The sequence below is a fragment of the Protobothrops mucrosquamatus genome, unplaced genomic scaffold, assembly GCF_001527695.2.
Source record: "Protobothrops mucrosquamatus isolate PMUCROS unplaced genomic scaffold, P.Mucros_1.0 scaffold157, whole genome shotgun sequence".
In the NCBI taxonomy this organism is placed as follows: domain Eukaryota; kingdom Metazoa; phylum Chordata; class Lepidosauria; order Squamata; family Viperidae; genus Protobothrops; species Protobothrops mucrosquamatus.
In genome coordinates this window covers 589357-612085 of record NW_015386521.1, presented here as the reverse complement: position 1 = coordinate 612085, position 22729 = coordinate 589357, and the positions used below count along the sequence as shown (strand labels likewise).

Below are 22729 nucleotides of genomic sequence, written 5' to 3'. Positions count from 1 at the left end.
AAAAGTTGCAAGCGGCCTGAAGTCATTCTGACCTAGGCACCATATAAATTTGTTTAATAAATGCACAAACAACTGAAGATAACCTCCAATGTGCAGCATTGAAAGATGAACAAGTAACGGATAGGGAGACGGATGACACCAGCAGGATAATGCTGATGTCCTTATGATCTTGCTTAGTGGTCATGTACCACCTCTACCAGGGCCGCGAGCATGTGCGTGACGCAAATGGGGCAGGGCTAGCGCTTGCATGATACTCGCTAGCCCTGCCCTGTTCTTGTACACAGTGCCCTCTTTCTGTGCCCTGAGGCGTGGCGTCGGACCCTTTTCACGCACCGAAGCGCGGCAGCATCCCATTTTTGTGCTGTGAGGCGCACCGTTGGCCCGTTTTCACGCTGGATCCTCTCAGCAACCAAGAAGAAATTATTGTCCCACCCAAGTGACAAAAGCTATGAGAATGTACAGGTCATCCTCGACTTACAACCATTCATTTAATGACTGTTAAACTTTACAAACGCCTCTGAAAAAAAAAGTGTCTTATGACCACGCCTCACATGTATGGCCATCACAGTGACGTGATTAAAATCTGGACGCTTGGCAACCAACAGGCATTTATGACGGGTGCAGCATCCCGGGGTCATGTGATCACCATTTGCGACTTTCCCAGCCACCTTTTGACAAGCCAAGTCAACAGGGGACGCCAGATTCACCTAACAACCATGAGATTCCCTTAGCAACTGCAGTTCTACACTTAGCAACCGTGACAAAAAAAGTCGTGAAATTGGGCATGACTCACTCAACGGCTGCCTTGCTTAGCAATGGAAATTCTGGTCGTAAGTCGAGGACTATTTGTACTTGCACTGTGGCATACTTGGAAGTATGTCTAGGATCTGGCACCAAGGTTTTCTTGTGTGCATCCCCTCCCAATCTCGGCAGGTAAGAAAGTCAATATTTTCCAAACACGCAGAGAATGACGCCCCCTCCCATTCCTTGTCTATCGAGAGCCATGTATACACCCATCAATCATGCTTGGAGTTTTGAAAAACAGCTCACTGTCAGGACATTCAAAAGAAAAAAAACCCCTGACCTTCTTCACATTTCTCTAGCTTTATTAACATGTTTGGCAAAAGCCCAACGTATCAACTCTACATCATTAAGATTGAACGAAAACGAAAATAAGCATGGTTTCAGAGCCTATCTGAAGGAACCACCGTCGTTCTGATGTTGGAAGGTCGTGGAAGAGAGAGGGAGGGTTGCCTTGGTGGACAAGGCATGTATTTGTGTCGAGAAAAAAAGATTTTGGGTTTTCCCCTTCTCTTAACCTTTCTCCTCTGGGACAAACCTGAAAGATTATTAGAATCGACTAATGAAAACCCCGCTAAAGATATGTTTTGGTTTTGGCCTCTGACCTGGTCTAAGAAGCAACTCAAACTTCCACGTTCTTTGAAGTAACTAAAGAGTGAGAAAAAAGGAGAGCTGATTGTCCTTTAAAACCGAAGGTTGGCCGGTACACGCTGGCTATGCACGTTTTCACAAGATTCTCTCAGAACTGGGATAAAAGTGATGCCCTCAAGGAGACCCAGTATTCTGGGGTGGTTTGTCCCCCCCCATCTGTCCCCCCTTTTCTACGTTGCTGTAATTCAAATCTTGCTCTTTTGAACTGCAGCTGGGATCCCTCCCCCCACACTATGTTTGGGGAGCTCTACCTTCCTTATTTCTGCCTATGCTTCTGCTCACCTGCTATATCCCATCCTGTTACCCTCCCCTGCAAGCCCCACCATCAACAGGGAACAGCAATCCAGACTTTCTATGTTCACGGAGAGAGGGCTTAAAAAAAAAACAACCCCTCACGAAACTCAATAAAATGAAGATTACGCACCATTTAACGAACATTTTTACGCCAATTTTCCCCTTCTCACAAATGGTTGGGCTATGTATGACTTGGGAGCATTTGCTGACCATCTCAGTTCTGACTTGCTTCTTCATTTTCTTTAATGGGATCACATTTTTAAAAAAACCCATAATAAAAGAGGGGGTGAGCTCTGCAACCACACTGAAAAACGTCCAACATCTGCGAGTGGGTAAACAGATGGGAGGCTAAAGCTGAAACAGAGTCCTTCTAAACGAAAGACAGGGGCTTTTTTTTTTTTAAATAAACTTATCACAGTAAACAATCCGTCACTGGAGGAACAGGGAGTGGGTGGGAGGTGAGAAGAAAACACACAGGCTGCATCAATAATAAGGACGGCGAGGGTTGTTCTGGAAGAGAAAAGGAGAAAAACAAGTCATCCTGGTAACAGAAGGCCAGCAGAGTCTGAGGCTCAAACACAAATGCCTTCCCCTGAAGTGATCATCACATTGTTTGACGTCACATGATGAAACAACCTACATCCTAGACCAGGGGTAGGCAACCTTGGCTCTTTTATGACTCGTGGACTTCAACTCCCAGAATTCCTGAGCCAGCCATGCTGAGGAGAAATGAAGAGGTTTCCAAGCTGAGCTATGCTGGCTAAGGAATTCTGGGAGTTGAAGTCCACGAGTCATAAAAGAGCCCAGGTTGCCTACCCCTGCCCTAGTGCCATGTGTGAATACGGCCATCCTAAGTTTGAACTCAAGTGAGAAGCAAAACCAGAGTAGGCCGACGTTCTACCTCCAAGGGAACCTGGTCCACCCACTTCCCCCGAGTAAACAGGCCTTCTCAATTGCAAAACTGCATGGTACCTTCCACAAGTGCAGTTGCTTGCGGAGTCAGCGATGCTGCAAATCACCCACTTGGTGGCCAAACTAACGTAAAATCAATCCAGGAGGGAATCCGGACTCTATCTTAAATTCTGCTGGCATTCCTCCCATCACCCGGTCCCTGAAAAAGGGACCCAAAGTCCAAGGAGTATCCCAACCTATCTAATTTTCCTCTAGGCTAGACTGAGCGCACAAGGTGTGGAATTTCATCTGAGAAAGAAGGGCCACCTTCTTGATGTTGGATAGGGCAGTGTGTCTCATCTACTTGAATTCCCACTGGGAAGAAGAGGTAATAGAACAAGCAACATGCTTGCAAGTCCTTGACTTACAACCGTTCGTTTAATGACCGAAGTTACAACAGAGCTGGAAAAAGTGACTTATGACCAGTCCTTGCGCTTACGATCATCGCAGCATTCCCCAGAGTCACATGATCAACGTTCATACGCAACCAGCGTATATTTATGTGAGCTGCAGCGTCCCAGGGTTATGGGATCACCTTCTGCGACCTCCCCAGCGGGCTTCTGACGAGCAATCAATGGGGAAACATGGGCTTGCTTAATGACCGTGTGATTCGCTTAATAACTGCAGTCATTCACTTAGCAATGGCAGCAAAAAAGATCGTAACATTGTTGCACAACTCAATTAACAACCATCTTGCTTAGTAATGGAAATTCTGCTCCAGTTGTCAATATGCTGAGGGCTATCTGCACAAGTAGTCTCGACTTACAACTACAGTTGAGCCCAACATTTATGTTGCTAAGCAAGACAGTTGTTAAGTGAGTTCTGCTCCATTTTACAACCTGTCTTGCCAGAACTGTCGAGTGAATCACTTCATTAAGTCAGTAATGCGATTGTTAAGTGAATCTGGCTTCCCCGTTGACTTTGTCAGAAGATCACAAATGTGATCACACACGACCCCTGAGACGCTGCAAACCGTTCTAAGTACACGCCAGTTGCCAAGCGTCTGAATTTTGATCCTACGACCGTGACGATGCTACAATAGTCATGTGAAAAGCGGCCACACTTTTTTCAGTGTCGTTGCAACTTCGGTTGTTAAACGAATGGTTAAGTCGGGGAGAACCTGGAGTCAAGGTTCATCCCAAGAATGAAGAGCAGCAGCAGCTGCCAGTGCGCAAACCTGCTACTTTTAGGCGTTACATTTATAACTGTGGTTTGCATGTTCTGCAATACTTTTCTCAACTGCTATTTTTACCATCCGCATCGTTAACAGGGACTTAACGTTGTGTTATGTATGCAAGATTAAATAGAGGCTGAGCTATAAAGAGAGAAAATGTCTGCATGTAGTTTTGAAGGTTTGGGTCTGAAGGATTTCTTGAACGAGATTTAAATAGGCTAGCAATGCATTGTGTGAGAACAGAATGGAGTCTCTGGGGGAAAAAAAAACTTGGGCCAGCTGGCTGGCACCATAAGGGGAAGCCCTCTTCTCTGCAACAGATCAGTATAGATCCACTAGCTCAGGGGTAGGCAACCTTGGCTCTTTTATGACTCGTGGACTTCAACTCCCAGAATTCCTGAGTCAGCTATGCTATGCTGACTCAGGAATTCTGGGAGTTGAAGTCCACGAGTCATAAAAGAGCCAAGGTTGCCTATCCCTGCCTACCCCTGCACCAGCTGGATCCCCTTCCTAAACATTCTTACACGAATTCCTTGTGCAGAGTAAATGGATACAGCATTTTAAGTGATTAACCTTGTCCTTGTGTATTGTAAAATGTTCCTTATGATAAAGTGCTGCAAAGTGTTTTGAAGCAAAAACAGAATATAGTCCCGTGGTGGCGAACCTATGGCACGCATGTCACAGGTGGCACGCAGAGCCCTCTCTGTGGGCACGCGCGTCGTCACCCCAGTCCTAGGCCTTCAGCTGGGTTTTATAAAACCTTTTCGCTTTAGGCCTCTGCCGCCATGTGCAACAAAAAAAGAAGGTTCAATCAATCAGTCAATCAATTTCAACTTCTCGCGGGAAAAAAAAAAGATCTTGCAAAGTTGGAATTGATTGAACTTTTTAGTCCCACCCAGTCTGCCGTTACCACCACAGCCATGCCCACCCAATGGGCCACTCCAACCCAATGTGCCACGCCCACCCAATGGGCCACGCCCACCCGGCACCCGACGATACATAAGTGGGTTTGGGGTTGCAATTTGGGCACTTGGTCTCTAAAAGGTTCGCCATCACTGATATAGTCAATCAGTTACAGTGAAACAAGCAGCCCTTCAATAATTTTTTTTTTGTAGTCAAGGCAACTCAGACCAGGAAATTCCAATGAAAATAAGACGGTCCTGGCATTTTCAGTGTGTGTCAAGAAATTAAAAGTACATGCCTGCCCCTTTGCCTGCTCTGGTGGTGCAATGGTTAGAATGCAGCATTGCAGGCAAACTCTGCCCGCAGTCTGGAGTTCCATTCTGACCGGCCCGAAGTTGATTCAGCCTTCCATCCATTAGAAGTCGGTAAAATGAGAACCCAGATTGTTGGGGGGGGGGGGGGGAATATGCTGACATTATAAACTACCCAGAGAGGGCTGTAAAGCACGATCGAGCACCATATAAGTCTAAGCGCTATTGTTAGTGCTAAAAAAGGCTGCTCAAATTTATCCCACTTCAGATATAAATCAATTGCATTTCTGATATGGGGAAAAGGGCCACAAGGGGGTGGGGCTTCTCACCAGTGGGTTGGGCCGGAATCTGTAGGCCAACATCATCCTCTTCCGAAAGGCCTCATACTCATCATCATCCTTGCTCAAATCAGCAGGACGGTCGATTCCAAACCCGGCTCCATCCACAGCTGTCACCCCCCTGGTTGGGAAAAAAAGCTGTGTTTATTTCTGGGGCACGGATATGAGGAAGCTGCCTTAGACCAGACCTTTTAAGACAGGGTGGATTAAAATCATAGATTCACAGGGCTGGAAGGAACTTTGCAGATCTTCTAGTCCAGGGGTAGGCAACCTTGGCTCTTTTATGACTCGTGGACTTCAACTCCCAGAATTCCTGAGCCAGCATGGCTCAGCTTGGAAATCTTTCCCTTTCCCCTCAGCATGGTTGGCTCAGGAATTCCGGGAGTTGAAGTCCACGAGTCACAAAAGAGGCAATGTTGCCTACCCCTGTTCTAGTCCAAGCTAGGGGTCCTTGTACCTTATTACAGGCAGTTCTTGACTTATGACAACTGAGCCCCAAATTTCCTTTGCTAATAGCAAGACTGTTGTTTAGTAAGTTTCCCCCCAGTTTATGATCTTCCTTGCTACGGTTGTTAAGTGAATCACTGCAGCTGTTCAGTTAGTAACACAGCTGTTAAGTGAATCTGGCTTCCCCGCTAACTTTGCTTGTCAGAAAAGGGCAAAAGGGTGATCGCGTGACCCCGGGACGCTGCAACCGTCGTAAATATGAGTCGGTTGCTAAGCGCCTGAATTTTGATCGTGTGACCCTGGCGATGTTGCTATGGTCATTAAGTGTGAAGAATGGTCATAAGTCAGTTTCTTCAGTGCTGTTGTAACTTTGAATGGTCACTAAATGAACCTGTTGTAAGTGGAGGACTATCTGGACTCAGCGACATGCCCTTGGAGCTGAAGTAGGAGCCCCATAACCTTCAAAATCAAGGATGAGAGCCGGAGTGGCTATATACTGGAGAGGTGAAGGTGCTGGACTGGCACCAGGGCAGGGTTCCTTAGCCATGGAAGCTCACTGGGTGACTTTGGGCCGGTCTTTGTTTCACCACCCAAGTACCTCACAGGATTATTGTGAGGAAAAATAGAAGGTGGAACTATGTACACACCACCCTAAGCAACTTTATGAAACATGAGGTAAAAATCCAACAAAATATGGGTAGTCCTCGACTTACAACCGGTCTCTTAGCGATCATTTGAAGTTATGACAGACTGCGCAGGGCTACTTACAACCCACACTTGATGCTTCGATGGCTGGACCCTGCTGTATTTTAGGTGCTCGGCAAACAGACCACAGTTTTGGCCCTTTGCAGCATCCCCATGTCGTGTGACTACAATCTATGATAATTTTTTGGCCAGGAAAAACGTCCGTTTCCGGCAAAAAAACCCGGATTCACTTAATGACTACACTGCTTAATTAATAACCGTGGTGATTCATCTAACAACTACTGCAAAAAAAAAGTTCTAAAATTGGACGTGGACATGTGGTGACCCACTTAATGACAGGCATGACTTACGACCATTATTCTGGGCTCGATTATGGCCGTAAGTCAAGGACTAGCTGCAAATACACTTATTTTTTTTTCTACGCTGGGACCCCTTGCTACCAAGCCAAAACTTATACTGCCATCCCAATCATGATCCAGTCTCCTCTCACCCCTTAAAAAAAAAAAGAACATTCATAGTGACTCCGGTGTGAGAAGGGGGTTAGCAGGTCACCCCTTCCAAGCAGGTCATCTGAATGACCATTGAGATAGGCCGACTCGTGACTGTGGACCTGGCCCATGTGATGCCACCTCTGACTCCTGTCTGTTCACAGAAGGAAGCAAACATTCCTCCCTGGGACAATGTCATTCACATGAATACAGGGAAGAAAGAAAAAAAAGAGATGCTTGTTTTGGTCTCCCCTCTGCAGCTTCTCCTCTCCTTTACCATCTGCTGAAACGTCCCTGATTCTCAGCTGCCGACAATCAAGCATCTGAAAAGCAAACTCGTCTAAAGCATAGAAGGCTAAAGCAGTGTTCTCAACCTTGACAATTTTAAGGCATGTGGACTTCAACTCCCAGAATTCCACAGCCAGCATTGCTGGTTGTGGAATTCTGGGAATTGAAGTCCAGATGCCTTAAAATTGTCAAGGTTGAGAAACACTGGGCTAAAGCATATAAGGAACGGCTGCTGGAATTGGGTATGTCTAGTTTAATGAAGAGAAGGATGAGGGGGGACATGATAGCAGTGTTCCAATATCTCAGGGGCTGCCACAAAGAAGAGGGAGTCAAGCTATTTTCCAAAGCGCCTGAAGGCAGGACAAGAAGCAACGGGTGGAAACTAATCAAGGAGAGAAGCAATCTAAAACTTAGGAGAAACTTCCTGACAGTTAGAACAATTAACCAGTGGAACAACCTGCCTCCAGAAGCGGTGAATGCTCCAACACTGGAAGTTTCTAAGAAGAGACTGGACAGCCATTTGTCCGAAATGGTATAGGGTTTCCTGCCTGAGCAGGGGGTTGGACTAGATGACCTCCAAGGTCCCTTCCAACTTTACTAGTATTACTATTACTAAAACTGCCAAGCTTCGACCTTCAACTGCTAAGCCAATATGCCATATTAGAAAGCATATGCTGGTGACGTTATATAAAAAGTAGACTTTATTCTATCAATTTTGCAACTGTTTTCTTTCTACACTGATGTTCTAAATACTTTTTTTTAATCTTAAGTTTTCTAGCTCGTTCGCTGCTGTATGTGTCTCTGAGCAGAGGAGGAAGGACTTTTTTTTTCCAAATCAAGAAATAACAAAAGAGGGATTAGACACCTACTTGTTAACAGGAGCTTTGATACCTTGACCATCAGATCCCAGACCATCACCTTCCTTCCAGCCCATTTTCATCAGCATCTGGTAACCTATGTTTTCCACAGTCAGTTTAAATTCTTTGTATTCAGAGTAATCAGGCTCACGGCCTTCCTGTGGAGGAAGAAAAGAATAGTTTAAAAATAAATCATGCAGGAGAATCTGCTTCAAAGCCATGTTTCTCAACTGTGACAATTTAAAAAGAGGTGGACTTCAATTCCCAGATCTCTCCAGCCAGCAATGAATTCTGGGAATTGAAGTCCGCACCTCTTCTAGTTGTCAAGGTTGAGAAACACAGTTCTGAGCTGTCACTGCGGCTGACAAGGGATGAATCCTCCACAACCTTTTTCAGTTCCCTTTCAAGGGTCCATGCCATCTGTCTGAAGGCAGTGAATCTCACAACAGTGTGAGTAATGCTTCCTTGAGTGGGTCTTCCAGATATTGGGGTGTTTTTTTTGCACAATCCTTCAGTTGAAGTACTATTAAGGCAGGAGTATAAAAGAGTATTCTTGAGAGAATAATTTTATATAGCTATTTCCAGACTGCAAAGCTCTGAACGGTTTAGGATTTCTCTGGAGAGGTGGTGCCTCGGTGTATCTCTGATTACTTTTGGTTAGCTGTCTTTGCTCTTTTTCCAGTTTTGCAGCAGTGTTTTCTGGTGTGAACACGCACAACCATGAGGTAGAAAGCATTCTGAATCTGAAACATTTCTAAGTTTCAAGGGGCACCTTTGAGGTTTAAATGCTGTTCCAACTGCACTGCCAATATTTTCCATTTCAACTGGTATTCTTTTGAGTCGAATGTCAACCCTTTTGGAGCAAACCTCCTTTTTTCAGTTTGAAATGTTTTGCCTATTGCACGTATCTAATGCAGAGCTCTTCAAACGTGGCCCTTTGATGACTTGTGGACTTCAACTCCCAGAGTTCCTCAGCCAGGCACGCGTGCCTGGCTGAGGAATTCTGGGAGTTGAAGTCCACAAGTCCTCAAAGGGCCACGTTTGAAGAGCCCTGACCTAATGTATTGCCCAATTTTGTTTCAATCAGGAAGACAGATCCTCTTCCTCTTCTTCCCCCCCTCCCAAACCTCCTCCAAAAACATTCAATCACTCTGCATATGTATAAGATGTCCTAAAGAGAAGGATGCTAAACATTTTACCTTCAGAGCTTTGAAGGTTTCCATAAACTTGTCAAGCTCATCAGGTGGCAGAAAATCGCCAATGAAATGTTTTCCTCGGCCCATTTGAGTCAGCTGCTCCGCCCATTCTGAAAAAGACCAGGCAGAAAGAGAATTATTTCTCAGCAAGATATTGTCTGAAGAACATACAAGTAGTCCTTGACTTACAACCATTTGTTCGGTGACCGTTCAAAGTTACAACGGCACCGAAAAAAGTGAGTTACGACCGGGCTTCACGCTTACCAACCGTTGCAGCATCCCCGTGGTTACGTGATCAAAATTCTGACGCTTGGCTCAGATAAAAAATTGGTTAGAAGAAATACTATTACAAAAAATTGATTTAAAACCAGAAACCTTCTTATTAGGGATTATTAATGATAAACTCAGCAAAGCATCTTTCTCCTTACTATTGCATATTTTAACCGCAGCAAGATTGGCATATGCCCAAAAATGGAAAAGAAAGGAAATCCCCATTGAAGAAGAAATAATAAATAAAATCTTTTCCTGCGCCGAAATGGACAGGTTAACTCTAGAGATTAAAAATAAAACTGAAACAGAGTATTATGAAATTTGGAAAAATTTGTACGATTGGTTAGAGATAAGAAGGATCGCTGAGATGATTATCAATTGATTAGTTGATATCGTAAGGACTTCTTATTAACACCTATATTAGGACACAACTGAAAGATATGTAAATACAACGTTGACGACTGAAAGATGGTTTACCAAAAAATTTACAGATGTTATATGTACAGTTTGTTATATTCTGTCCTGTTATAGAATGTATTTTAAGTTTCTGTTTTTCTTTCTGTAACATAAGGTAATACTAATAGCAGTGTTGTAGCCAGGGAAGTTGAATCATGTCCACGGTGAATGCGCCAACACTGGAAGTTTCTAAGAAGAGACTGGACAGCCATTTGTCCGAAATAGTATAGGATTTCCTGCCTGAGCAGGGGGTTGGACTAGATGACCTCCAAGATCCCTTCCAACTTTATCATCATCATCATCATCATCATCATCATCATTATTATTATTATTATTATTATTATTTCTGTTTTTAAATGTACATTTAATAAAATTTGAATTTAAAAAAAAAATTCTGATGTTTGGCAACTGGCTCATATTTATGACAGCTGCAGTGTCCTGGGGTTGTGATCACCTTTTGTCATCTTCCAAAAAGCAAAGTCAACGGGGAAGCCAGATTCGTTTAACGACGGTGTTACTAACTTAACAATTGCAGTGATTTATTGAACAACTGTGGCAAGAAAGGTCGTAAAATGGGGCAACTGTCTCACTTAGCAACAGAAATATTGGGCTCAACTGTGCTTGTTAAGCCGGGGGCTACCTGTACAGAGTCAATACACACTCAGTCTATGTATTTGCTGGGATCGGCAACTTTATGTTGGACCCTAGAGAATTTCTTTATAACATCCATAACTCCAGGCACCTGGCTTATAATTAAGGATGGGTAGGAACCATGTTCTAAAGCAGGGGTCTTCAAACTTGGCCCTTTTATGACTCGTGGACTTCAACTCCCAGAATTCCTGAGCCAGCATGCCTGGCTGAGGAATTCTGGGAGTTGAAGTCCACGAGTCATAAAAGGGCCAAGTTTGAAGACCCCTGTTCTAAAGCATGGCAACTTGAAAATGGGTGGACTCCAACTCCCAGAATTCCCCAGCTAGCACGGGGGAGGGGAAAGTTACAACTGGTGAGTTAAAAGATTTTAGTTCTCTTGCACCAGATTCTGCAGAGCACTGGTTCCCAACCTTTTGGGCCCAGGGACCGGTTTTGTGGAACACAATTTTTCCACAGGCTGTGGAGGAGGAGTGTGCAATCTAGATCCTGCGCGTGGGCAGTTTCTCTTGCCTGCTGCTCACCTCCAGCTGTGCAACCCAGTTCCTAAGAGGCCAGGCCCAGGGTTTGGGGACCCCTGCTGTAGAGACAGAAGCTTTATAGGGAGCTGCGTTAAGAGTAATAGAGAGTTAAACGTTGGGAAAATTCATTGAATGTAAAGGTTGGAAACGATTATGAGAATCGTCTAGTCCAGACATGTCAAACTTGTGATGTCACGTGACGTCACACAACGTATCGGGACTGTTTTGCCATTGCCGGCAAAGGGGTGGGCGCGGCTTCCGTGTGATGCATTTAGCCTGTGGGCTGGCAGTTTGGCACCCTTGGTCTAGTGTATTTTTGGTTTCTAGCAAAATATATATATATATATCATCCATTGAAAACAATAGATTTGCTTAACAACGGCCGCAAAAACATTCATAATGTAGGGCATGGTCACAGCTAACTGCTAGCACAACGTATGACCATAATTCCAGGTTCGATTCTGGTTGTAAGTCAAGGCCATCTGCATTACGTAGATCAAGGTGGAAACGAAGTCTTCCCCATCTCCCCTCCAAGCACTAACCACGCGTCTTGTCCATCTCCATGCGCCTCAGCTGGTGCTCCCACGTGCCCAGCTCATTGTCAATTTCCTCATCGCTGTCGTAGCCGGACTGGTGCTCTTTGATCGTCCTCTCCCACATGATCTGCATCTCCTGCATGGCCTGTTTGTGCTTCATGATCATGTCATACATTTGCTGCATCTGTAGAGTAGAGTAGAGTAGAGTAGAGTAGAGTAGAGTAGAGTAGAGTAGAGTAGAGTAGAGTAGAGTAGAGTAGAGTAGAAATAGAACAGAATAATGAAAGAACGGAATATAACATAACATAACATAATAGAATTAGAACAGAATAGAATAGAAATTTAGAATAGAACAGAACAGAATAGAAATAGAACAGAACAGAACAGAATAATGAAAGAACGGAATAGAATAGAATAGAATAGAATAGAACAGAGTAAGAAATAGAACAGAATAGAATAGAAATAGACAAGAACAGAATAGAATAAAAATAGAATAGAAATACAATAGATTACTTCCGCATCATTCAAACCTTTCCCAATTAGAAGGAAGACGTCCCAATTAGCCCCTATTTCACCAATTCTTGCTTTGCAGAACCAGGAAGAAGCCAGATAGCAGTTGCTTAAATCTTTCAAACCACAGGTCAGTGTCTCATTCATATAATATGGCGTTTGCTGAATAAATGAGTTATTTGCATTTGTACAATACAGTAAGCCACAAACATGGTATTACACATTAGGTTTGCATAATATGCTAAGGCAAAACATGTGTAAACTTACTCTACAAGACTCTAGGAAACAATGGGGCATATTTGGCTAACATGGCCATAACAGAGAACTTCTGTGTCTTTTTGGCTTGGAGGATACTGTTAATGTAGCTATTCTAATAAAAGTAGCTTTACGTCTACACAGTGTCTGTTTCTGCTACTTAGTCTAGTCCAGTGTTTCTCAACCTTGACAATTTTAAGGCATGTGGACTTCAACTCCCAGAATTCCACAGCCAGCATTGCTGGCTGTGGAACTCTGGGAGTTGAAGTCCACATGCCTTAAAATTGTCAAGGTTCAGAAACACTGGTCTAGTCTACCTTAGAAGGCTGACATCGACCTTGTAAGTCTGAATGTGTTTCCTTCCTCCCTTTTTTAGCTTCATATTAATGGGGAGAGGCTCTCTGAGGCATTTCCATACACCACTTCCTTGGTCTGGGCTTAAGGCTGGTTTATCTGATTGATGTATTGATAATGGATTCTCTTTCTGTCCTTCAAGGTCATCTTCTATACCAGTGATGGCGAACCCGTTAGAGACCGAGTGCCCAAACTGCAACCCCAAACCCACTTATGCATCGTCGGGTGCCAGGTGGGTGTGGCCCATTGGGTGGGTGTGGCCCATTGGGTGGGCGTGGCTGCGGTGGTAACAGCAGACTGGGTGGGACTAAAAAGTTCAATCAATCAATTCCAACTTTGCAAGATCTTTTTTTTTCCCGCGAGAAGTTGAAATTGATTGATTGATTGAACCTTTTTTTTGTGTACACGGCGGCGGAAGCCTAAAGCGAAAAGGTTTTTATAAAACCCAGCTGAAGGCCTAGGACTGGGGCGACGGCATGCGTGCCCACAGAGAGGGCTCTGAGTGCCGCCTCTGGCACCCAAGCCATAGGTTCGCCACCACTGTTCTATACTACCTACCTACCTATCTATCTTAATCCCACTTTATTTTTACAATAACTCAAGGCAGTGAACATACTCAACACACCTTCCTCCTCTTATTTTCCCCACAACAACAATCTTAGGAGGTGAGTTGGGCTGAAAGAGAGTGACTGGCCTAAGGTCACCCTGCTGACTTTCATGGCTAAGGCAGGACTAGAATTCACAGTCTCCTGGTGACTGACCCAAAGTCACCCAGCCGGCTTTCATGCCTCAAGTGGGACTAGAACTTAAGTCTCCTGGCTTCTAATCCTGGCCTTAACCCCTAGATCAGGAGTCTTCAAACTTGGCCCTTTTATGACTTGTGGACTTCAACTCCTAGAATTCCTCAGCCAGGCACGCATGTCATAAAAGGGCCAAGTTTGAAGACCCCTGCCCTAGATCAACACAGAGAAAACTGGATGGCGGCAGCAGCAGAGACACAAAAACTAAAAAACGCACTGGCCCCAACAAGCTCCCACCAGAACAATGTGACGTTAATATACCTCTTGCTGCTCCTTCAGCTGCTTCTTCTGCGCATCTGACAGCTCTGTCACACCCACCAATCCAACTGGCTTCCCCTTCTCGTAGCCAAGTCCTTTGAGGTCCTGGACTGGAGAAGACACAGAGATTAGAAGAGTTAACTTGCTCCTCCACTGCAACCCTTTCCCCAACTATTGTTGCTTAAAAGCACCCTACTATCCTCTATGGCAGGGCTTTTCAACCTTTTCCCCCATTGTACCACTTTTAGGATATGGCAATATCCGAGTACCATCAGTCGCCTAGCAAGGTCTTAAAAACTTGATGACCCCCCCAAAGGAAAAAAGTGATGAAGTACAGGTAGTTGACTTACAACAGTTCGCTTAGTGACTGTTCGAAGTTACAATGGCACTGACAAAAGTGCCCCCCAAACCACAGCCGAGCAAGACACCTGCCTGCCCACCCGGCGGCGCTCTTCCTCCTGTCCGAGGTTTTCATTGTTGTGAGCATTTCTGTTGAGGATTGGCAGCGAGAGTGGGGTAGGGGGTGTTTGGTTTTTATTCCCCCCATCTGCTGGGTGGTTGCAGCAGGTTTTGGTCACGTCACATGACCCTGGGACACTGTGACCATCATAAATATGAATCAGTTGCCAAGCATCTGAATTTAAATTATAAGACCCTGGAACATTCTGCAACATTCCAGCTGATCGGCGCTTCTTCTGGGCTCAGCAGAAGCACCAGGATCAGCGCGGAGCTCCAGCTAGAGCCTGGCGCTGATCCTGGTGCTTCCTCTGAGCCCTGACAGCCCCGAAGCATTGATCCTGGCGCTTCCGCTGAGCCCTGACAGCCCTGCATCTCCAGCCATCTCTCGCTCAGGCTTGTGCGGTGCTGCCACCGGTTTAGCTCATTCCCCTCCCCTGCTACCCCTTTTCTAGGATGGTTGCATACCACCTGCCAGGTGCCAATGTACCACAGCTGGTACCTGTACCACTGGTTGAAAAGCCCTGCTCTATGGTAGGTAGTATCTCTGATCCAGGTGCATCAAGCAGCATTTTAGTCTTAAGTCTAGAAGAGACATGTCAAACTCGCAACGTCACATGACATCGTGCAACGTATCGGGACGGTCTTGCCATTGCCGGCAATGGGGTGGGCGTGGCTTCCGGATGACGCATCCAGCCCGCGGGACGGCAGTTTGACACCCCTGTTCTACAAGATGCTCCTCCTTTGGTTGTTCTTGAATGTTGTGCATAGCTACCATGACAAGGTGTGTTCATGAGAATCAAGTAAATTCTCGGGTATTTTTTCCCAGCTCTGCAGCATATTTCATCTCTGACTGCCTTGTAAGGGTTAACCCTCTCCATAAAGAGACTTAATCTTAATAGCTCTGAGGCTAAGGCTCTTAACAGCCAGAGGCAAGGCCATGGTGGGGCTTAAAAAAACATCACTGGAGCAGATGCGAAGATCCCATTACAGGCAGTCCTCAACCTATGACCATAATAGAGCCTGCCCACTCGGGCCATAACTCACGATGTTGTAAAAACAGGTTGGTTATGTAATCTTTTTTTTTTTTTTTTGGCAGTGGATGGATGCTATGATTTGCTATGGGGGTGATTTCGCTGAAAAGTGGAAGTGCCTTAAAGTGCCGTGAAGTGTGGTCATGGGCCCACAGGATTCTGCAAACGGCTCTAAATGTATCCACCCTGCCCAGTACTCAAAGTTCGGTCACATGATCATGTGGGTGGAGGGCTCCCCGACCGTCGCAACTTCAAATGTGGGTTGTAAGTAGCCCCAAGGTAGAGCTGTCCTAAGTTTGAATGGTCGTAAGCGCCCGGTTGTAAGTCAAGGACTACCTGCCCAGGTGCCAACGAAATGAAGCTGCTTCTCTAGCGCTATCCTCTGCTTCCAATAAAACTGGCTGGCTGGAGACAACTCACACACACACACCCCCGCAAGAGCCCCTCAGAAGTCCCAGCTCTGCCCTGGCTTTATAACACAACAAGAGCTAACCAGACAACGGTGTTGGCGACAGCTCCTGTGTCTGCTGAGCAAGCTCTGGAGGAGGTAAGTCCACCTTCTCCTCCTCTGGGCCCCACCGGCTTTTCCGCTTTTTCTTCACGCTGGATGTGGCTACCTGCTTCGGCAGAGAAACTGTGGGTGCAGGTGTTGAGGAGGAGGAGGAGGAGGAAGAGCAGGAGAAGGAGGAGGAGGAGGAGGAAGAGGAGGAGGAAGAAGAAATGGAAGAGGAAGCCCCTCCCTCAGAAGAGGCCTTGCGCTTCAGGTTGGCTTCCGATCCCGGTGGCACGCCCTCCATGTTACTGTTTGCTTTCCGGAATTCCTCCAGCTTCTGTCGGTAATACTTGTATCCAGAGCTATTGGGCTCGTACAAAAATCTGCAAGCGTACACAAAACAAAAAAAGGGGGTCAGCTGCCACCTCATGCCTGCACTTCACTACTATTCAATATCAGTTGCCGTGAACCCTAGTGGGGAGAGGGGGCTAGATGGGAGGGGGGGACGCTTCAAGGGAAACAAAAGTTCACTGTTATCTCTTTCCGAGGTGGAGGCTTTGAAATTAACCTGGCTGGGAATGGGACACAACCTACGCCTGAAGTGACCGCCTTCAATCAGTTCAATCAATCAGAATACAGCTGGAAGGGACCTTCAGGGTCATCTAGTCCAACCCCCTGCTCAAGCAGGAGACCCTATACCATTTCAGACAAATGGCTGTCCAGTCTCTCCTTAAAAACCTTCCCTGATGAAGCACCCATAACTTCCGACAGCAAGCTGTCCCACTTGTTAATTGTTCCCACCATTAGGAATTTTCTCCTTAGTTCTAGGTTACTTCTCTACTTAGTTTCCATCCATTGTTTCTTGTCTTGTCCACTTCTGGTGCTTTGGAAAATAGATTTGACTCCCTCTTTTTTGTGGCAACCCCTCAAAACATCTTGTCTATACTGACCCCATCTCTATATTGACCCCATCCCTTCCTCAACTTTATAAAACTCAATAAAACTTTATTTTTTAAAAAAAACACATCTTGTCTGAATTTGATTGGACATGTGGGGGGCAGTAATGGGAGACAACATTCAGTTCTGGCTGTGCACTAACCGTTAATTCACTTGACGTCTAGTAAACTATACCTTTCTCAGCAAATGGGAGTTAACGATGGTTCTTAATTAGAGGGTCAAGCTGCAGACCAAACAGACGCCTGAAGCGACCGGTCTAAAAACATCTTGTTTGAAGTTGACTGGATGTGGTGGGCCGGTAATGGGAGGCAACTAAGAGATTTTGGGATGCGATTTTCAATTCTGGCTATGAGCTGCTGCAAGTCACTTGACCTCTAGTAAACTGTACCTTTCTCAAAAAATGGAATTTAGGATGTTTTAGAGCAGGGGTCCTCAACCTTGGCAACTTTAAGACTTGTGGACTTCAACTCCCAGAATTCTGAGAGTTGACGTCCACAAGTCTTAAAGTTGCCACGGTTGAGGACCCCTGCTTTAGAGGATCAAGCTGAGACAGGTCTGACAAAGAGACAATAAGTCCAGCAAGTTGTCATTTACAGAGACAATACATCCAATAGCTTATCAAGATTTTTAACAGGGCACGGCTATCTCCCTTCCTTGCTGAAAAAGGGCTGCTAGTGAACCCATAAGTGTATTTCTATTTCTGTAACAGGAATTGCCAATTCTGCAATACACACATACAGCCCCCCGCTCCAAAAAACCCTCTTTCCAAATTCAAATCTGAAGCATCTTAGAAGTTAAATGCAACTGCAATAGAAGTATGCGCTTCCTACAGAAAATAGGTTTATGGCTTGACTTTTTATTCAGTAACTAATTACACACAGGTAGTCCTCGACTCACCATTTCTTTAGCGACCCCTCAAAAGTTACAACGGCACTGGGAAAAAAGTGACTTACGACCGTTTTTCACAGCTACCATCTTTGAAGCATCCCCAGGATCATAGGATCAAAATTCAGATGCTTGGCAGCTGGCTCCTATTTATGACCATTGCTTTGTCCCACGGTCATGGGATCACTTTTTGCAGCTCTTCTGACAAGCAAAGTCAGTGGGGAAGCCAGATTCACTTAACGACGGGGTACCAACTAAAGCAATTCACTTAACAACTGTGGCAAGATAGATCATAAACTGGGGCAAAACTCACTTATCAAACGTCTTAGTGACCCAAATTTTGGGCTCAGTTGTGGTTTCAAGTCGAGGACTGCCTGTATTCTCTATAGAGCGTTGATCAAACCATAATTTGATTTAAACCAAGATGACACACTGGGATACAAAATCAGGCTCACACTGGGATACAAAATTTGAATCCAAATTTATCCATCTAAGTGCACATAAAAGCAGAGGAGGATGCATTTGGATGTTCAATCTGAACAGGCAGTGATCACGGCACAGGTGGCTAGATTCTGCGCAGCAGCACTGGGGATTCGCCAGAAACATAAATAAACATTTTAGATCTTTTTTAATAATCTTTTATAATCAATTATATTACATGTTTTTATCCAGCATTAGACTATAGTCCAGTGATGGTGAACCTTTTAGAGACTGAGTGCCCAAACTGCAACCCAAAACCCACTTATGCATCGTTGGGTGCCGGGTGGGTGAGGCCAATTGGGTGAGCGTGGCTGCGGTGGTAACGGCAGACTGGGTGGGACTAAAAAGTTCAATCAATCAATTCCAACTTTGCAAGATCTTTTTCTTGCATGCGCGTGCCCACAGAGAGGGCTCTGAGTGCCGCCTCTGGCACCCGTGCCATAGGTTCGCCACCACTGCTATAGTCAATGTATTTTTATTGTCAAGTCAATATGATTCAGTTTTTCTGAAGCTAGCTAGTTTTTTTATACTGTCTGTAACAACTAGGCAGACCTTGGTCACCCACTGATTACATCATTAATGGTAATATATTGCTATGTCTTCTTGTGTTGGTTCTGTTCAGTTTTGTTTTATTTGAATGTTTAATTTATGTGTTGGCCTTCGGCAGTAATAATAAATTGATTCTTGATTCTAGCATTGCTATGGTTTTGGAGAAAACTGTTACTAGCATCATTGCGACTTTGTGCTTTTTATCTTAATATAGAATGAAACCAAGATCTGATTCATCAAATGTCCAGATTTGGGGGGGGGGGGCGGGAACTGGTCCATTTCATGGCCCCCCAATGCCCTGAAATCAATGAAGGAAAAAAGCTCAAGTGCTAAGAAAGATCATCAAAAACGTTTATAGATTTTCAGCATTTTAAAATCATTTGGGAAAAGCTGGCATTTCTGCCAGGGTCTCCCTTCTCACCGGCCTCTTTTACCTGAATGACTGATTGTCTCGGTGGTTTTTCAGGGCAACCATTTCCACCACAGGGCCGCCGTCGGCCACAAACCGAGCCAGCTTCTCAGCACAGTCCTTGGTCTCTTCATCCTCTGGGGGTGAAACTTTAAGCAGGCTGTCAGTACGGTGTCCCCAACTCACACACCCAACAGTCACAAGATTAATCTGGCTTTAAGGATCCCAGAGGGTGGGAATAAGTGGGAAGAGGATGGTTGAAATGTTTGCTTTGTTTCCCCTTTTTCTTTATAAATGCAAGTTAGAAAAAAAAATGGAACTAGCCTGGGACACTGCTGGAAAAAAGACTGGGAGGCTAGCCTGGAATGTGGCAGTCATCTGGAGGTTTTCTCAAGCAGATCCTTAAATAGCTGTGAAGGCTAAGAATGATACTCTAGTACAGAGGTAGGCAACCTTGGCTCTTTTATGACTCGTGGACTTCAACTCCCAGAATTCCTATGCTGGCTCAGGAATTCTGGGAGTTGAAGTCCATGAGTCATAAAAGAGCCAAGGTTGCCTACCCCTGCTCTAGTACATTGTTTCTCAATCTTGGCATTTTTAAGATATATGGACTTCAACTTCCACAAGTTGGCTGGCTGGGGAATTCTGGGAGTTGAAGTCCACACATCTTAAAGATGTCAAGATTGAGAAGGCTGCTCTAATGAAACCTCAGTGCAACGGATTAATCTATCCTGATTAATGCCATCCGGATTACAGAAACAGCACAAATCATTATGGCAACCTACTTTCCAATTTAATGGACATTCAAAAATGACCAATACCCCCGCCCCTGAATTAATTTGGTAAGACAAAAGCTTTCAACATTTTGCAGGTGCAATGCTTGGAAACATTTTATTTCATTCAATCTAGACCCCTGCTTTCCCTTCCAATGACTACTACTTTAATGATCTGAATTTTGCATAGGGCATATTAAGGGATGCAGGGTGGTAATGTAATAAGTTAAAAGTCTGTGTATTTTAAGCACAAATATTCCCCTTTTGATATCCAAACCACATCGCTAATATGCCAGGTACTGTTTTGCCTAGAAACCAGCCTAGAATTTTTATTATTTTTTTTAAGCTATAATACAGGCAGCTATGTCTGAGGTATCTGAAGTGTGATCTGATTCCTCACTTCTGGTCTGGATTTCCATTTTCCATTTTTCTGATTGTAAATCTACCAGGCAAAGCAAGATACACACGTTGAACCTAACAGAATTCTTCTTTAGCTAACAATCAGAAAAAAAACCCCATTCTTCTGAATTTTCAAATACAACCGGTATAATTTAAGTAAAGGTAGTCCTCGATTTACGACTGTAATTGAGCCTGTTTTTATAGTTGAAAGTTATGCTGGTCATTAAGTGGGTTATCATGTGACAAGCTTTTTTTTTTTTTTTTTGCAGTGGTTGTTAATTAAGTGAACGCTGCAGTCATTAAATGAAGACGATTGGTACTGGGTAGGATTTTTTGCCGGAAACCAAAAATAAATGCTGGTTTTGGGCAAAAAAAGTTGTCAATTGTGGTCATGTGACCACAGGTCACTGCAAACGCCGTAAATGTGGGCCAGTTACCAAGCATTCAAAATGTGATCATGTGACACTGAGAGGGAGGAGGGGCAGCCCTCAGAACTTTGAATCCAGGCTGTAAGTATTTTCGGGATCCGTCATAAGTTGAGGACTACTTTTATCATTTTAACTTTTCAAATTACTTTTCCACATGTATTCTTTTGATTAAGTTGTGAGCTATTTTTTTTTCTAAAAAGAAATCCTCAGAATCTAGATTTTGTTTTTCAAAAATCAGAATTTTAAGAATCATTTTTTTTAAAAAAAAAATATCCGAATTCAGACAGGACATTGTTAAAAAAAATAAAAAAATAACCCTCTTCTCCCAAAATGTATCAGAACGAAACTCAAACACAAGCCCAAACATGGGGAACTTAAAATGGCTAACAATAGCAAAGTCAAGGCTGCATTGAACTTCTAAAAACTCATAAATGTGGTAATTTAAATCTAGGCAAAAACTGAGTCCAGCAGCTTGAACACCCAGTCTGTAACTACTATGGTTTTGCTACTAATTGTTAGGTAACCAGCATTTAAGTTCCATTTGCTACCTCCACTATTTTGCCATGTGAGGGTCTTGTGGGAATTGTGACTGAGTGTGTAGCCACACCATACTTCCTGGGGAAGGAAACACTGGCAGAGCCAAAGGGCCCTACAGACTATGTCGGACAACCCAGCGGGCAAATTTTTGTCCTGCAATCTAGAGCTAATGATACTATCACATCATTAGCAGGCTTGTTATTCCTAGCTTAATGTCATAGGAGAGAATGTTATCTGCATCCTGAGATCTGTGTTACCAGTGCTTGATTTTACGCATTGGCATACCAATTTAAATCAATCCGTTAGACAAAAACCAATAATTTTGAAACATTACTTCAGAGATGATGGATGTAATGCAGCGGCACGCTCCTCGTGTAAAAGAATTACAAGGTAAGGAGAATGAGGCTGCACGTACCTATTAATTAATTGGGGGACAAATTGAAATGCATCCCATCTCCTTAGCTCTATCACAGGGGGTCTTCAAACTTGGCCCTTTTATGACTTGTGGACTTCAACTCCCAGAATTCCTCAGCCAGGCAAGCTGGCTGAGGAATTCTGGGAGTTGAAGTCCACAAGTCATAAAAGGGCCAAGTTTGAAGACCCCTGCTTTATCACATTCATTTTAACTACCCAATATAAGCTGACTGCCTGATCACAACACTGCAAGCCGAGGTCTCTCAACTTTGGCAACTTTTAAGACGTGTGGACTTCAACTGCCAGAGTTCCTCAGCTAGCCATGCCGGCTGGGGAATTCTGGGAGTTGAAGTCCACACGTCTTAAACTTGCCGAGATGGGGGAACCCTGCTGTAAGTGATGTAAACGACTTATGAAGCTGTGAAACCTCGTCTCACCTTTCTGAGAAGGGGAGGTCTTCTCCTCTACGTGAACTTGGCCTTTCTTCCACATCTCAGCCAGTTTCTTTCTGTAGTAGAGAAATTCTGGGCTGTTCTTATCGTGTAGGAACCTGAAAGCAGGAAAGAAGGGCGAACGATGTATTTAAGGCTGCTTTTGGGATGGGGACAGGTGGCTGCAGACCAAGGGATCTCCAGGTCCCCAAAGTAGGAAAGGCTGATGGTCATGGATATGCCCTGGGAGGAGCAGGAAAGTCCCATGGATGGAATACCAGAAGCCTAGGGCAGACATGTGAAACACAAGGCCTGGGGGCCGGATGCGGCCCGCGAAGTGGTTTCATGTGGCCCACGAAGCCATCCTGGAAACAGTGAGGAAACGGCCCCCGCTGCCTTGGCCCTCGCCCAGGCCAGCCGGGAGCCAATGTACAATTTTTGGGTTAGCCATCTATGCTGAAACGCATTCAGT

The 22729-nt window shown here is 44.6% G+C and overlaps 1 protein-coding gene across 1 annotated transcript in view; it reads right to left on the bottom strand.

Annotated features, from left to right (window-relative positions):
• Nucleotides 1-1085: 1085 nt before the first annotated feature.
• SUGP1 (SURP and G-patch domain containing 1) overlaps nt 1086-22729 on the bottom strand; it is a 31483-nt gene continuing 9839 nt past the window's right edge. The window contains exons 6-14 of the mRNA XM_015813460.1: nt 22264-22376; nt 19301-19424; nt 15996-16378; nt 14016-14122; nt 11842-12019; nt 9408-9514; nt 8221-8366; nt 5415-5544; nt 1086-2256 (exon numbers count right to left, since the gene is read on the bottom strand). Coding sequence (XP_015668946.1) covers nt 2230-2256; nt 5415-5544; nt 8221-8366; nt 9408-9514; nt 11842-12019; nt 14016-14122; nt 15996-16378; nt 19301-19424; nt 22264-22376 — 1315 coding nt within the window. The 3' untranslated portion in view covers nt 1086-2229. The remainder of the gene's footprint in view (nt 2257-5414; nt 5545-8220; nt 8367-9407; nt 9515-11841; nt 12020-14015; nt 14123-15995; nt 16379-19300; nt 19425-22263; nt 22377-22729) is intronic.